The 14,947-nt window shown below is 27.1% G+C and overlaps 1 protein-coding gene across 1 annotated transcript in view; it reads right to left on the bottom strand.

The window, feature by feature from the left end:
• LOC100198986 (tyrosine-protein phosphatase Lar) overlaps positions 1-14,947 on the bottom strand; it is a 51,320-nt gene that overhangs the window by 30,598 nt on the left and 5,775 nt on the right. Inside the window, exons 7-10 of the mRNA XM_065817678.1 lie at positions 13,581-13,736; positions 5,962-6,029; positions 4,573-4,819; positions 1,378-2,062 (exon numbers count right to left, since the gene is read on the bottom strand). Of these exons, the coding sequence (XP_065673750.1) occupies positions 1,378-2,062; positions 4,573-4,819; positions 5,962-6,029; positions 13,581-13,736 (1,156 nt within the window). The remainder of the gene's footprint in view (positions 1-1,377; positions 2,063-4,572; positions 4,820-5,961; positions 6,030-13,580; positions 13,737-14,947) is intronic.

The following is a 14,947-nucleotide window of genomic DNA, read 5'->3' as shown; positions in this document are numbered from 1 at the left end:
ATTAACAAGCATATACTTTAGAACCTTGACTTTGAACTATAAGCATATGAGATAAGTTTATAGATGACAAAAATACAGTAAACTTAAATGTCAATTCGTATCCTTGAATGAAAAAATTGGATTTGAAATTGTACCACTAAAACTAAGCCTACTGGTCTTTTCTAATAAATTACCAATTTTAACTGCAGTTTCAGTTTTCATGATAATTATGATGGATTTCATGATAACAATGATGAAGATAACTTTGACATAAAGTTTTCCTCGTTTTCTTTTCCTTTTAAGTCAAGTAACATAATCAAATTACTGAACTTAAGTGAAAATATAGTAGTGAAAATTTTTATTTTTCTTGAATTTATTTGTTTTATAAATTTTTTTTTAATTCTGATTTGCTCCAAACAAAGCTGCAAGCAACTATTAAGTTGGGAGTTACTAGGAAAAAAAAAAAGTTATAGAGCATGGAAACGGTTGACAGAAGACTTAAAAAGTTGAAGGTTGAATGAGTCAGGAAAACATGAAGATGGAAGATAGTTCCATACGGTTGAGGTGTGGGGAAAAAAACTAGACGAATAAAAGTTTTTAGAACATGCAGGGACAGATAAATTAAATGAGACTTTGCTGAATGAGGAGTCAAGCGAGAATAAGTTTTAGTTGATCAACTAGAGATGATAGCTCCTTTGAGCAGCAACCATGATAGTATATGTAGAAAGAGAAAAAGATGCAACTTTACAATGATGGGAAAGAGGCTCAAACTTAGCAGATAGAGCGGGTCCAACAATACGTTTTTAGATCTAGGCTAGAAGAGAAAGAGCATTATTAACATATTAGAAAGATCATTAATATAGATGAGAGACAATATGGGGCTAAACATGGAACCTTTAGATACCTCAGAGGTTTTAAAATAAAGGAAAGTCTAGTTTCAAAAAGTAAAAAAGAAAGCTAGTTAGCTATAAAGAAAGTGAAAAAGAAAGCGAGAAACTTTAATTTGAGGGCAATCATGTACCAAAGAAAAAAAATGAAAAATAGAAGTGACTATTTTTAGAAGTGTTATATTTATTTTTCAATTAGAAGTTTAATTGTCCATCCATGGAAGATCAAATTTTTTATTACAAATGAAAACTTTCAGCTTTTTTAATTTTTTCATTTATGATGAGAAGATATTATAAAATTTTGTAAATTTTACCTGTAAATTTTTTAGTTTATATTAAAAATAAGTATAGCCAAGCAAAAAAAGAAATAATAAGTGTGTTAGCAAAACATTTGAAAAATATACTAAACTAATAAACTATTTTTGTTGTTGTTTTTAGTTACTGTCATAATTTACTAAGTTCTCTGTGGTTGGTTACCTTTGTTATAGTCATACGCTGTTATCATGTTTACCTTTTGTAAAAATTAAAACCACAAATACCAAGTGCTACCAACAACAATAAGGTAATACAAAACGCCACAATTAATATTCTGCTGTTCTGTCCATACTCGGAACTTCCAGGCTCAACAGAGAACTGATATACTTGAATCACTAAGCTAAATTGTCCATTTCCTTTACTTGTATAAGCACGAATGGCAACAGCAAGCACACTATTGTAGGAAATGTTTGTATCAAAATCTGTAAACATCAAAGTAAATATTGTGACCACTGTACGGTTACGTAAAGTTATTTGAATTTCATATTTTGTGATATTTCCATTTGGAGTTGATGGTGGTTTCCATGTTAAGATTAAGTTTTGGTTGTTTTTTTTATAATGGATATCAGTTGGCTCATTTGGTGTGTGTTCATCTGTCATTGCCCAAATAAAGTCACTAAAAGGTCCATACCCAGCTTTATTTTTTGAACGACAGCAGATTTGATACCACGTAAATGGTTTCAAGTCTTGTATATGAAAAAACTGTTGTTCACCAAGATTTTCATCAATATCAATTTTAAAAGTGTGGTTTCCTGGATTATATACAATCTCATAACTTGTTATAACATCCTTGCCTGGGTAGCGGCTATCATGTTTCACATAGCCTGATATAGTAGTTGCAGTCCTTAGAGTAGCCTCTATTGTCGGAGCACCATCTGGACCTTAAATAAATAAAAATAAATAAATAAAAAATAAATAAATAAATAAACAAAATTAATCAAAGTAAAATAAAAACTAAATTTTATTTAAAAAAAATTTCAATAAAAAATTTCAATAAAAAATATTTAATTTATTTTAACTTTTTTACCTGGTTATTTAAAATTTTAATGTTTATTTATGTTTTGTGACTAGGCCACATAAATAAATGCTAAAAAAATGAAAATTTTTACATTTTTGGACCCCTGGGACCAACCCAGTAACTGAACTTTTTTTTTCTATTTTCTGAAATTGCATATTAAAATAACTAGAAAATTCAATATGGTATTTTTTAAACAATTTGTGTGTTTTATGTTATTAAACTAAGTTCTAATAAAATATATATAAGTTCTAATAATATATATATATATATATATATATATATATATATATATATATATATATATATATATATATATATATATATATATATATATATATATATATATACAGTATTGGCCATTAATAACAATCCACCATGATTTTTTTGAGATCATTCGACTTTGATTGATAATAAATCAGTGATTGTTTGACTCTTTTCAAATATAAAAAGTGTAAATTGATGAGGATCATATTTTCTTTCAAATAAGTATAGATATTCATGAAAGTATCAATCGATGCGCAAATTATCTGGGTTTTTTTAACTCTTACCTCATAATCTAAAATAATTATAATGGCCAAAATTAACAATCCATTCTATTATATCAAAATTTTTTAAAACTACATTTGTCTTTGAGTAAAACTTTGAACTTATTTGCGAATTAATAATAATTGTTAATAAATTTTTTTTTTTAATTTTTATAAATATTTGAAAAGTTTATGCAAATGAAATAGTAAAGCTAGTATCTAATTAACTACAACATTTCTAAGTATCTAATTAACATTTCAGTAATAAAAAAATCAAAATGACTAGAAAAACTATTGATAATATGATAAAATGTAAAATCATAGCAATGAATGAACAAAATATCTTAATGAAAAAAATTGCAGAACATTTAAATAAAACACCAGAAGAAATGAACGTTCACTTATTCGTATAGTGAAAAAAAATAGAAAGTTACCATCTACTGATCTCAGTTGAAAATGGCAGGAAGCTTCTGGTGTTGTTGCTAGTGCTCGAACAATTAGAAGAGTACAAGACTACAAAAATACAATTATATGTGGCGAGCTGCTTGCAAAAAACCATGTCTATCAAAAAAACATAGCTCATAAAATTTGGCCTAAGCGCATGTGGCACAACATTCTTTTCAGTGATGAAATGAACGTTGAGGTTGATTCAAAAAAAAACTGAGTAATGCTGAAAAGAACGCCACATGAAAAAATGCAAATGAATTAGTGAATTCTACGCCGAAACGGTTCAATGAAAGCTTAAAAGCTAAAGGATTGTCAACAAAATGTTAATTTTTTATTTTCTTATTTTTCTGTTTTTTATTTATTTTTTTGTTCTTATGATTAGTTAATTTTGTTGATGTGGTTTGTTAATTTTGGCCATACTTTTTTTTTTGATACATATGAACACTTGTTTTGATTTCAATATTTTAGTTTTAAATTTTTTAATTTATCATTACTTTATAATAAATTTATATGGTAGACATATGATTTATTTGAATAAAAAAAAAACGAAGAAAAAATCTCTTTTAATTTTTAAAATATATATAATTTCAAACTTATATCCATACTACAATATATATATATATATATATATATATATATATATATATATATATATATATATATATATATATATTACATAATTTTCGATTTAAAAGGTACAAAAAATTTGATTGCTGGAAAAATCTAGAACATTATGTTGATTTAATAAGGTACAGTAATAACAGGGAACTTTAAATTATTTAGTTACAAAATAAATAATTTAAAGTTCCCTGTTAATATTTTGATTTACTTGTGGTTACAACCCTCTTTCAAATCTTCAACTCAGAAACACAAAGCTCAACAAACAAGGCCACTGTGCAGAGAAACAATTTGTTTGTATGTAACTTTGGTTTTTTTGTTGTTTTATTCTATATGGTTTTATGTTATTGATTGTTGTTACATATTTGTATATAAAAAAACATAAATGATTTACTGTTATTAACTTTAGTAATACTATTCATTATCATTAATATAGTATTACTGATGTATTTGTATTACTTTTGTTAACATTATTATTTTTTAATTATATTACTATCATTAAGTAAATATAACTATATTAAATAAAATTCACTTTCATGCCTGAGTGTCTGTATGTGTGTGTGTGTGTGTGTGTGTGTAAATTACTTGACACTATTTATATTATCTTATGTTATTTGTAAAAAAACCTTGAAAACTAAGATTGTATACTCATGAACAAAATATATATCTGCTGAAGTTATGTAAAGTTGTTTTGAATAAATTATTACAATTTTTACAAGTTAATAATAATTCTTTTGTTTTGTTTTTACTTGTGTAAATTGTTGAAAACTTAAAAATTACTTACGACTTTGTGATGTTCTTTGTTGTAAATAGCTTATGTTGGATAAAAGATTGTCATCATTGAATACCACCACTGATATGTTGTAATAAGTCCATGGTAGTAAATCCCTTATCAGAATAGAATTGAAAACACTTAATGGAAAAGTCAAGTTAGTGGTTTGAACAGCACTTTGAAATTGCTTTCTGTGAAGCTGAGTAACGTAAATATAGCAACCAATTAACTTTCCGAAATTCGGATTATCAACCTTTGCCTTAAAAAGCAATAAAAAAAAGTCACATCATAACAAATAAGAGAGTAGAACACACTCTATTTAGAGGGTAGATATTAACATTCAAAAAATGGGTAGACACAAACTTCGAAGTGGATAGAACTTAAAATCTATTATAGTAAAAAACGTCAAAATTTTTTTGATTAAAAAAGATTGTTTTCTTTATTACAAAAAAGTTTAGTTTGACCTCTAGAACTTGCTTAAGATTAAACCTAAGAACAAATCATATCATAATACATAAACATAATTAAATAATTAGAACATTATACATAAAGGTAGTTAAAGGAATCCCTAAGTAGTGAGACAAGTTGTGTTCATATCCAAAATAAACTTTGCAAATTAGGTTTAGAGTTAATTAAACTTTGATATAATTTATCAAGATATTACCAACAAATCTTTTATTATTTTAACACCATACTGTTTTACGTGAAGTAAACTTCTAGCTTGTTGATTTTTTATTAAAATCAGGTCTGATTAATATGTTTCATCTTTTGCTATCAATAAAAGCAAGTATCGTTGTAAAAGTTCTTATTTAAAAAACTTCAATTACAACTTGTTAAAAAGAAAAAACGAAACTGAATTTTTAAACAACATTACTGTTATTATAAAATTCATCCATATCCAAACAAAATTTAGCAATGAGATCAAACCAACATAATCATCAATGCAATAAAAATAACAACTATTCTATCATAAATACTGTTGTTTATTGAAATAAATTATTTCCGTATGAAAAAAAAATTTCAAAACCGATAAATAGACAGAACAAAATTAAAACAATGTTTACATTGTTTAAATAAAAGTAGATAAGATAAAGAATATAAAATAATGTCCTCATTTTTGAGTACAGATAAAAATTTAAACTTTAATTAGGTTTCATACTGCGTTCTCCTTTACAAAAAAGAAGAAAAAATGAGAATGTTAGCCCTATATAAAAGAGAATATTAGCCTCATATAAATATGTAATAAATGCATAATACCCATATAAAAATCATGAATAAAAGAAGTATTAAAAAAAAAAAGAATTTAGAAAAAAAAGTTAAAACAAGAAAATAAAGTAAAACATTTTAATAGTTTTTTTATAATTTTTTTCTAAAATTGATAAACCAAATATGTGAACTTACCTCTACTTTTAGCCTGATTTTACGAGAGCCATTGTGAACAACAAAAATTTTTGGAACAATATTAGGACCTAAAAATTATTATTATATAATTAACAGCTATTGCTAACAACTTATTTTTTTAAAACACACCTGTTTAATAAAATGATAAAATTAGGGTTTGTCAAATTTAAAAGAGTTTAAATCAATATGAATAAATTATAAATAATTATACTCATCACTGTGACTATAATACTTAAATAAGAAATATATAAAGACAAAAGCATAACTTGAGATAACTTTTGAATGAAAAGTCCAATTTCTTTCAAATTTTCCCTTAAATGTCAAAAAATTGATTACAAATCTAAGAACAAATTAATTTTTACTAAATCTAAGCAATCTAATTTTAAAAGTTCATTTAATTAAAATTTCCGCGTGCAAAAGTATCAGGACAGAAAAAAAAAACTTGAATTAGATTTTTTTTTAAACAATTTTTAATTTGAAAATACTTTATTTTAAAGAAAATTGCTTTAGTACTTTGTAGGTTAGCCCTTAGCATTAATTACTGCTTGACAGTGGCAAGGAATTGAGTCCAACAGCTTCATAATCACAATAATTTTGATTTTTCGCCATTCTTGTTTCAGAATATTCAATAAATCACATTTACTTGCTGATTTTCAACATGAAATTTGTCAATCTATGTGTTTCCATAGATGTTCAATAGAATTAAAGTCAGGACTTTGCTATGTCAATTCCATTGATTGAATTTTTTTATTTTTGAAAAAGTCTTTTATAAGGGTTGAAGTGTCTTTTGAGTCATTATCCTGCAGAAATATCCATCCTCGAGCCCTGAAAAATGTTCCACGCAAAATGCTGTCTTAGTAAACGTTAAAATTAAAGAACTTTGTAATGAAAAATGTGGTGTTGACACAATCAAACATCTTTTGAGGTCTGCAAATCTATTTGGAAGACGCCCTACAAAGAAACTTTTTATTTATATAAAGAATCAAAAAGCACGCTTAAGATTTGCTAATGAACATTTGATTTGGGCAAGAAAACAATAATTGAAAGTACTTTTTTGTGATGAATTTTAGTTTATGTTACTTGGATCTGATAATATTAGATATGTCCGTCGACCAAAAGGCCATAAAAACGATCCTAAATTTCAGCTACCAACAGTAAAGCACAGAAGTCGAAACGTTATGAACTGGGCTAACTAGAATAGAGATTGTATCAGTCCTATCCATTCGATTGATGGCATAATGGACAAAAATATGTACAAATATATAGTTAAGAGTGTTATGCTATTACATGCTAAAGACAAAATGCCTTGAGGAAGGATGTTTTAGAAGGACAATGACCCAAAGCACAATTAAACCCTTGTGAAAAACTTTTTCAAAACCAAAGAAATTTGATTAATCGAATAGCCTTAGCAAAGTCCTTTAATTCTGTTGAATGTCTATGTAAGCTCATTAATTGACAAATTTCAGGTCAAAAACTAAAAAGTAAATGTGATTTATTGAATACTCTGAAAAAAGAATGGGAAAAATCAAAATTATTGTGATTATGAAACTTGTGGACTCAATGCCTTGTCACTGTCAAGCAGCAATTAATGCTAAGGGCTTCTTCACAAAGTAGTAAAGCAATACTTTAAAATAGAGCATTTTCAATTTAAAAAATGTTTAAAAAAAAATCTTATTCATAATTTTTTTTTTGTCCGGATACTTTTGCACACGTATATTTTAATTAAATGAAGTTTTAAGATTAAATTGCTTAGATTTAGTAAAAATTCATTTGTTTTTAGATTTGTAAACAATTTTTTGATATTTCAGTGAAAATTTGAAAGAAATTGGACTTTTCATTCAAAAGTTATCTCAAGTTATGCTCTTGTCCGGGGACTTTTGCACGCTACTGTATATATATATATATATATATATATTAAGTTTATGTCAGTTATAACTTGGTATAGTGAAAATTAGATAGAATTGAATTGAAAAAATAATTTCAAATGAATCTTTTTTAATTTTATTGTCAATTCACCTCCCCAAGGCCAAGAAAGCCACTACAGTCAAGGAGACTACTATAATTGTGGTTACAACTGTCTCTCTCAACTCTATAACTCCAAAATACGAACCTTGAAGAACAAGGCAGCTGGATGGAAAAACAAGTTGAGCGTGGTACTATCACACAGTGGGCCCAGAGGTGGAAATAGACAAAAAATATTTGTTTGAGAAAGTCTATAAAAATTATTTATTCAGAAAGTCAGATAAATTTGTGGATAAATAAAAAAAAAATTATGTTTCTAGCTAATTTCTAAGTGATGATATGCAATTTTGAAGTTGATGAATTTTTTTTTTTTTTTGTGTATCTATAAAAGTTTAGTAAATTCAGTTAGTTTCCATTCAAAAACTTACTGACATAAAAATTGATAAACCACTTATATAAAAGTTGTTTTTAATTTGATATGGAATATATTTTTGAATAAATAAATTAAAAATGTGTTATTTTTTTATTATTTTTTTTTCAAAGCTTTTAAAAGATAATTATGTAATTATGTTATAAATTTATGTTGTTGTTTTTTTACAAAAAAATCAGATTAAATCTTAGATTATTTCAAAAGTGCTAACTTGCCTCTACTGTGTCATGCATTTTTAAAATATTTAACTTCTTCTTTTCAAATATTTTAAAGCGAACTGAGGCAAGTTAGCACTTTTTTTTATTTACATGATTTAAAAAAGTTGAACAGTGATTATTATTTTTTTCTTAAAATATGTGAATATTTTATTTTTGGCTGCAAATATGAAAATTTTATATTTTTTATTTGGTTATTTAATATGATTTTGTATTTGTTTCAACAGAAATAAAGTAAAATAAAAAATAAATGTAATGGAGGAAAATAAAAATGTAAAATACACAGAAATAGATTTATTCACACATTTTATTGAAGCTAACAAATCTTTAGCATAGATGAACCCATTGTTTTAATGCATTCCATTACACTGAGGGAATGCATTAAAGCAATGGATTTCTTTTTTTCAAAAGGCATATTACTTTTTGACTTAAAGAGGTGTTTCTGTTCAATACAATGAGCTTGTAAAAATGATAATTGATTCTGTTTTGAATATAATTAAAGATTCTTTTATTCCAGTAGACAGCGATGAGTATCAGATGTGTTTTAAGGATGGTTATGATGGAGCAGGGCAACAAGTATCAATGAAATCAAAAGAAATGATTGAAAGCAAATCAAATATGTTTCAATATAGCTTATTCGTCTGAAACTAATATGCCATCAAGATAGTAAAAATAAGGCACTGTGGCAAAATTATTCACCAAATGCATCGAGATCATTACATCCTGTGTTTTTGATGAGAGAAACAGAAATTAATCAAAATTTAATAATGCACAAGATAACTACTGATAATGCACAAGAAGAGTTAAATGCTTAAGGAATGTGTTGTCTTTTTGGCATAAATTATATTCAAGATACAATAAAGTATTTAAAGTTTAAATGACTCATCAGTTGGACAGATGTTAGGAAAGTTAGTGAAGGATTTCCGATTAATCAATCATAAGAAGAAACTTGGATGCTGTATGAAAAGCTAATTAATAAGGATGGTATCATTCCATTTAAAACTGGAGATTTTGACACATGAAAAAGACTGACTAAAAAACCACAAACCAAATCTGATCAAAAAAGCATATGTATTACACATTCATATATAAAAAGCACTACCTGGTTTTTAAAACTACTTTATCAGTGTCATAAATTATAGACTTTAGGTTACAAAAACTGGACCACTTGGTGAACCAATACGTAATGCAAAAGACAGGGTTATTACTAAATAAAAAAACACTAAACTGCGATTAGGTATGTGTTGTAACTCTGGTGAGAAGGGAGGGAAATCTACAACAGGGTCACAAGGACGTAGATTTTTTTCTGAAGCACTAATTTCTAGCATAAAAGATCTATGCTCTCCTATGTACAAAGATAGCATGTTGCTATTAGATTCTCAAATCAGTATAATACTTGATATAGTTTCTTGTCAGCGCAAAATTAAAATAGACAAATTTCAGAAGTTATGCAATAATGCTACACTTAACATTATTATAAATATGCCAAGGGCACAAATTATCCACACTCTTCATAGAGTCCTTCATCATTCAGCCGAGTTAATAATTGTTAATGATGGTTATTGCCTCGTCAATTTATCGGAGGAAGGTCTTGAAGCAAACAACAAAGACATTAGAAACTATTTAAAACTTCTCTCTCGTAAGACATTGCATCTGGAACAACTTACAGATGTGATGAGCTGTCTTTTAGAGAGATTATGTCTTTGTGTTTTATACCGAATTATTTATTTGCATCCTCCAAAGTTATATCAAGATTGTGGTTCAAATGAGCATACAAGCAAATCTCATGAGCATATGTTTTCAAAACCAAAGAGATATTTTGATGATATGTTTGAAAACCTTATTTATGATTAATTAAAAAGTTATTTACATTTTTTACTATTTTCACATTTTATCGTCAAATATATATTGCAAGTTTAAATCATTAGAACTCTTTCCTCATAATTTTATTATACTAACATTATTTTAAATCCAAATTTGACAGAATACAAATTTAATTTAATATTAAAAATGTAAATTTTCCTATAACAAGCAAAAAAGTATCTTTCTAAAAAGTCCTCAATGAGTTTTCTAGAATTTCATAACCATTAGTTGTGATCCTATTTCCAAAACTTTGCCTTCTGGGTTCACTGTTTGCCAGGGACCTGGTGGGGATCAAACTCGGAACTTCTTGCTTATGAGGCAAGCGCTTTACTACTACACCACTACCACATTTTCAAAAAATTATTTAAAAAATGGGTAGAAAACCCATTTAGCTTTTGTAAAGCTTTCTGGAATAATAACTATATCTCAAGATTTTGAAAGTTTTTGATATAGTATTCATATAGTATTTCAACAAAATTATAAGTTCTAAAGGGTACTGTTTAAGATAATGTCAAACGTTGGAAAGAAACTTTATAAATAAAAAAAGAGCAGGAAGACCTAAAACAACATCAAATGAAGGTCAGACAAATGTATTAATAAGTATTTGTAATAGAAGACTGACAGTACCAAAAATTACTGTTTGTTGAAAGTCAATAAAAAATAATAAAATGATGTCTCAGAAAATCAGGGCTTTTTAGTCGTGTTGCTGTTAGGAAACCTCTACTTAAAAAAGTTAAAGAGAGCCAAAAATTACAGTTTGTGGATAAAAGAAGATTGACAAAATGTATTTTTGGTAACCAAAAATGTGTCTATGTGAAAAGAACAGCAAAAGCAAAGATCAATGAACTAAAATTAAAGAAAAAACATAGTTAAACATTGAGGTGGGTTTGTGATGGTGTGGGATGTTTTTCATTAACTTCAACTAGAGATCTTGTAAAAATTGATGGCATGAGGATGCTAAAAAGAAAATTCTAAAATTTTTCTAGAAGGAAACGCTATTCCATCTGGCTTACGATAAATTGGTTTTGGATTTGTGTTCATGCAGGATAATGATTCAAAACAAAGTTCTAGATCATGTCAATCGATCACCAAAAATTACAAACAAAATTTTAGAATCAAAGAGCTTGTTTTTTACAAAAAGAAAGTTATTAAGTTTATTTATTTTTCTTTTGCTTAATTTTTTATACGATGTAAAAATGTTTTCTATACTAAATAACAGAAGTAAAAAAAAATAATTGAAAACATTTGTACTTAACTTTTAACTAAAATATTGTATATATTTTTCTTGTCTGGAAACCTTTGGCTGCCAGTATATATATACATATATATTTATAGAGAGAGAGAGATCATGTATTTATAATGTAAATGCATGGTGTCAACCATGGAGTTGCAATATTTCAAACCAGAATGCTAGAATTTATTTTTTACTTTTTTTTTTCAAGACATGACACAGACTGTGTAAAAAAATCATTGTCCTACAGGGCAATGAAGAACTCTAGGTAAACCTAGGTAAAAAATACAAAACTCTTAACAAACACAATTTAAGTTTATTTGCAGTAATCAATTATGTAAGGATTTCTAGAAGTTTAGGAATATTGTGGTGCAAAAAGAGTTGCTATCCAGTTTTGGGCAACAAACTAGCTCTTTTTTCATCAAAACTGTTACCTCCCTCTGAGAATAGTCTCATTTTAAATGTTACTTTTTTTTTCTTTTGTAATTCAAAATTGAAATCCCCCCCCCAGGCCAAGAGGGCCACTACAGATGAGGAGGCTACTTGTGGTTATAACCCTCTCTCAACTCTATAACTCCGAAACACAAACCTTGACGAACAAGGCCACTGTGCAGAGAAACAATTTTTTTTTTTGTTTACTTTTTTTTTAGGTGCCCCAAGAAGTCCTAACGGTCTTGTCACAGAGCACCGCAGAAGTGCATTTAACCAGGAAGTTCACGCCTCCTTCCTTACCATGACGCAAAAATATGTCCAGAGCTCGTTTCGAACCTGGATCTCCTGCTTATAAAGCAAGCGTTCTAACTACTGCACCACGGCCGCACTATGTTGAGCGCGGTACTACCAGGGATGTGGTGGGAATCGAACTCGGAACCTCTCACTTATGAAGCGAGCGCTCTACCACTACACCACTACCGCATACTTAAATTTTATACTCAAATACACCATACATACTTAAATACACCACACCACTACTTAAATTTTAAATAATTAAAAATATAAGATGCCTAATACAGTAAATATTTCAATTTTTATTAATTTAACATAAATAGAAAAATAGAGAACAAAGATATAATTTTAAATATAAATATTATGCAGGTTAAAACATTCAATACATAAAATTATAAGAAACAAATAAAAACAACATATTAGATTTAAATGACACAAGAAGTAAGTTAATGAAATAGGTTATATATATATATATATATATATATATATATATATATATATATATATATATATATATATATATATATATATATATATATATATATATATATATATATATATATATTATAGGTTATAAATAAATATTATGTAGCCACGATGCTGAGGTGCAGGCTTTCACTTTCAATGTTGGGGGTAAAAATATAATTCTTGTTCAGACCAGAATTTTATCAACAATTCCGGCAAATCTCATTCCGGCCGGAATTCCAAATTTTCTATCTGGTACACCTCTTACTTTATCACTAACAATATAGATAAACACAAAAGCTCAGTGGTAGAAACTGGGTGGAGCATCTCCAAAATGGAACAAAGGCAAAAAAGCAAGACTTTTTAAGGATGGTAAACAGTGGTATAAAACCTCATAATAGAAATTATTTTACGCACAACAGCCTAACAATGAGCTTCTTTTCAGCACTTTTTGGTGAGCAACTTGTAAATTGCAAATTTACAAGTTGCTCAAGTTACAAGATTGTTAATAGTGATTCTTGTTAATGGTGATTCCAGTACCATAGTAGATGGTAAAAAAAATTTAATATTAAAAAAAAAAATTTTCAATATTAAGTTTCTAACCATTACAAAGCTTCCTAATGAACCTATAAATGAACCATCATGAAGTATAAACTTTTTTTTTTTTGCCAAGTGTGAAGTAATAACTGAAATAAAACTTAATCTTTAAACTGTTTATAAAACTCACGTTCACTGCGACTACGAAATTCCAAAGCAACAGGTTTCTGATTTAAATTAATAGATGTATTGTATTTTAGTTTCAGCTCCAATGTACACCAACATAATTGATATGGTGAAAGGTTGGTAAGTTCAAAGGATCCATATTTTAATTCATCAATTAAAACTAAAAGTAGAAGTAAAATTACTTTATATATATATAAAGTAATTTTATATATATATATATATATATATATATATATATATATATATATATATATATATATATATATATAAACTTTACATATACCTAAACTTTATATATATAAAAAATAATCAAATAAATTAAATATTTTCTTAAAATAAAATTTTATATAGGATTTTATATAGAATCAATAAATTATGTTAAATATTTTTTAAAAGTCTTAAGAGCATAATTTCGTATAGGGAGCATAAAATGGATTTAATAAACTGAGAATAATGAATCTTAGCATCAAACAATTTTTGCATCAATTCCTTGCAATAATAAAATACATTTGTTCTCTAGCAAGTTGTTCTTTTGGAAAAGATTAAAAAAATGATTACGATTAAAGTAACTGCACAAAAAAAGGCATGAGGCAGAGAGAGACTTTACACTGATGAAAAGAAAAGAGAGACAAAGCAGATAAAAAATAGCAGATTGTAACTTGATTTCACAACAAAATAGGTGAATTGATACATAAGCATATGTGCATGCCAAGCATTTGAGTATTTGAGTACTTGCAAATCAAAGGATAATAACCATTAACACTGAGATCCGAAAATAAAACAGCCACAATTTAAATTAGCCACAAATAGCAACAAGGTCTAGAAATCTTTGCGAAGGATATTTAACAGATGAAAGTTGCTTTAATGACCGAATGGGTGGTAACGGTTTTTTAATTTATATTTACTTTATTTTTGTTTTAAATTAATAGTGAACCTGACTCAATCATAGATAGAGTATGAAACCTTAGGCAATAAGCTATGCAATTACCTCCAGCTAATCAACCTAAAGTTGTAGTTATTATATCTTTTTCTTAGGTAAAAGGAACTTTATTTAAGCTGATTATCAATCTTAAAGAAGTTATAGACAACAATAGAAAACTAGTTAAACATATTGAAACAAAACAATAAATTTTTGATTTTTTATGTGAAGGTCAGGTAAAACTTGCCTGAAGTCACAAAACATCATAGTGAAACCATAACATCTGAGAAACTGTATAATTAAATAAAGATTAATCATAGCATTTTATTACTAGAGGTTCACAACTTGTTAGTCGTGGTGAAAGCCAAAGAGAAAGAAAGCTACAATACAAACCCCAATTTATTTATGGTTAAGAGTAGAAGGAGCTCATAAACCTTATATAATAGTCTTTC

This window comes from Hydra vulgaris, chromosome 14 (genome assembly GCF_038396675.1).
Source record: "Hydra vulgaris chromosome 14, alternate assembly HydraT2T_AEP".
In the NCBI taxonomy this organism is placed as follows: domain Eukaryota; kingdom Metazoa; phylum Cnidaria; class Hydrozoa; order Anthoathecata; family Hydridae; genus Hydra; species Hydra vulgaris.
The sequence above is the reverse complement of the archived record's forward strand: the minus strand, read 5'-3'. Positions and strand labels throughout refer to the sequence as shown.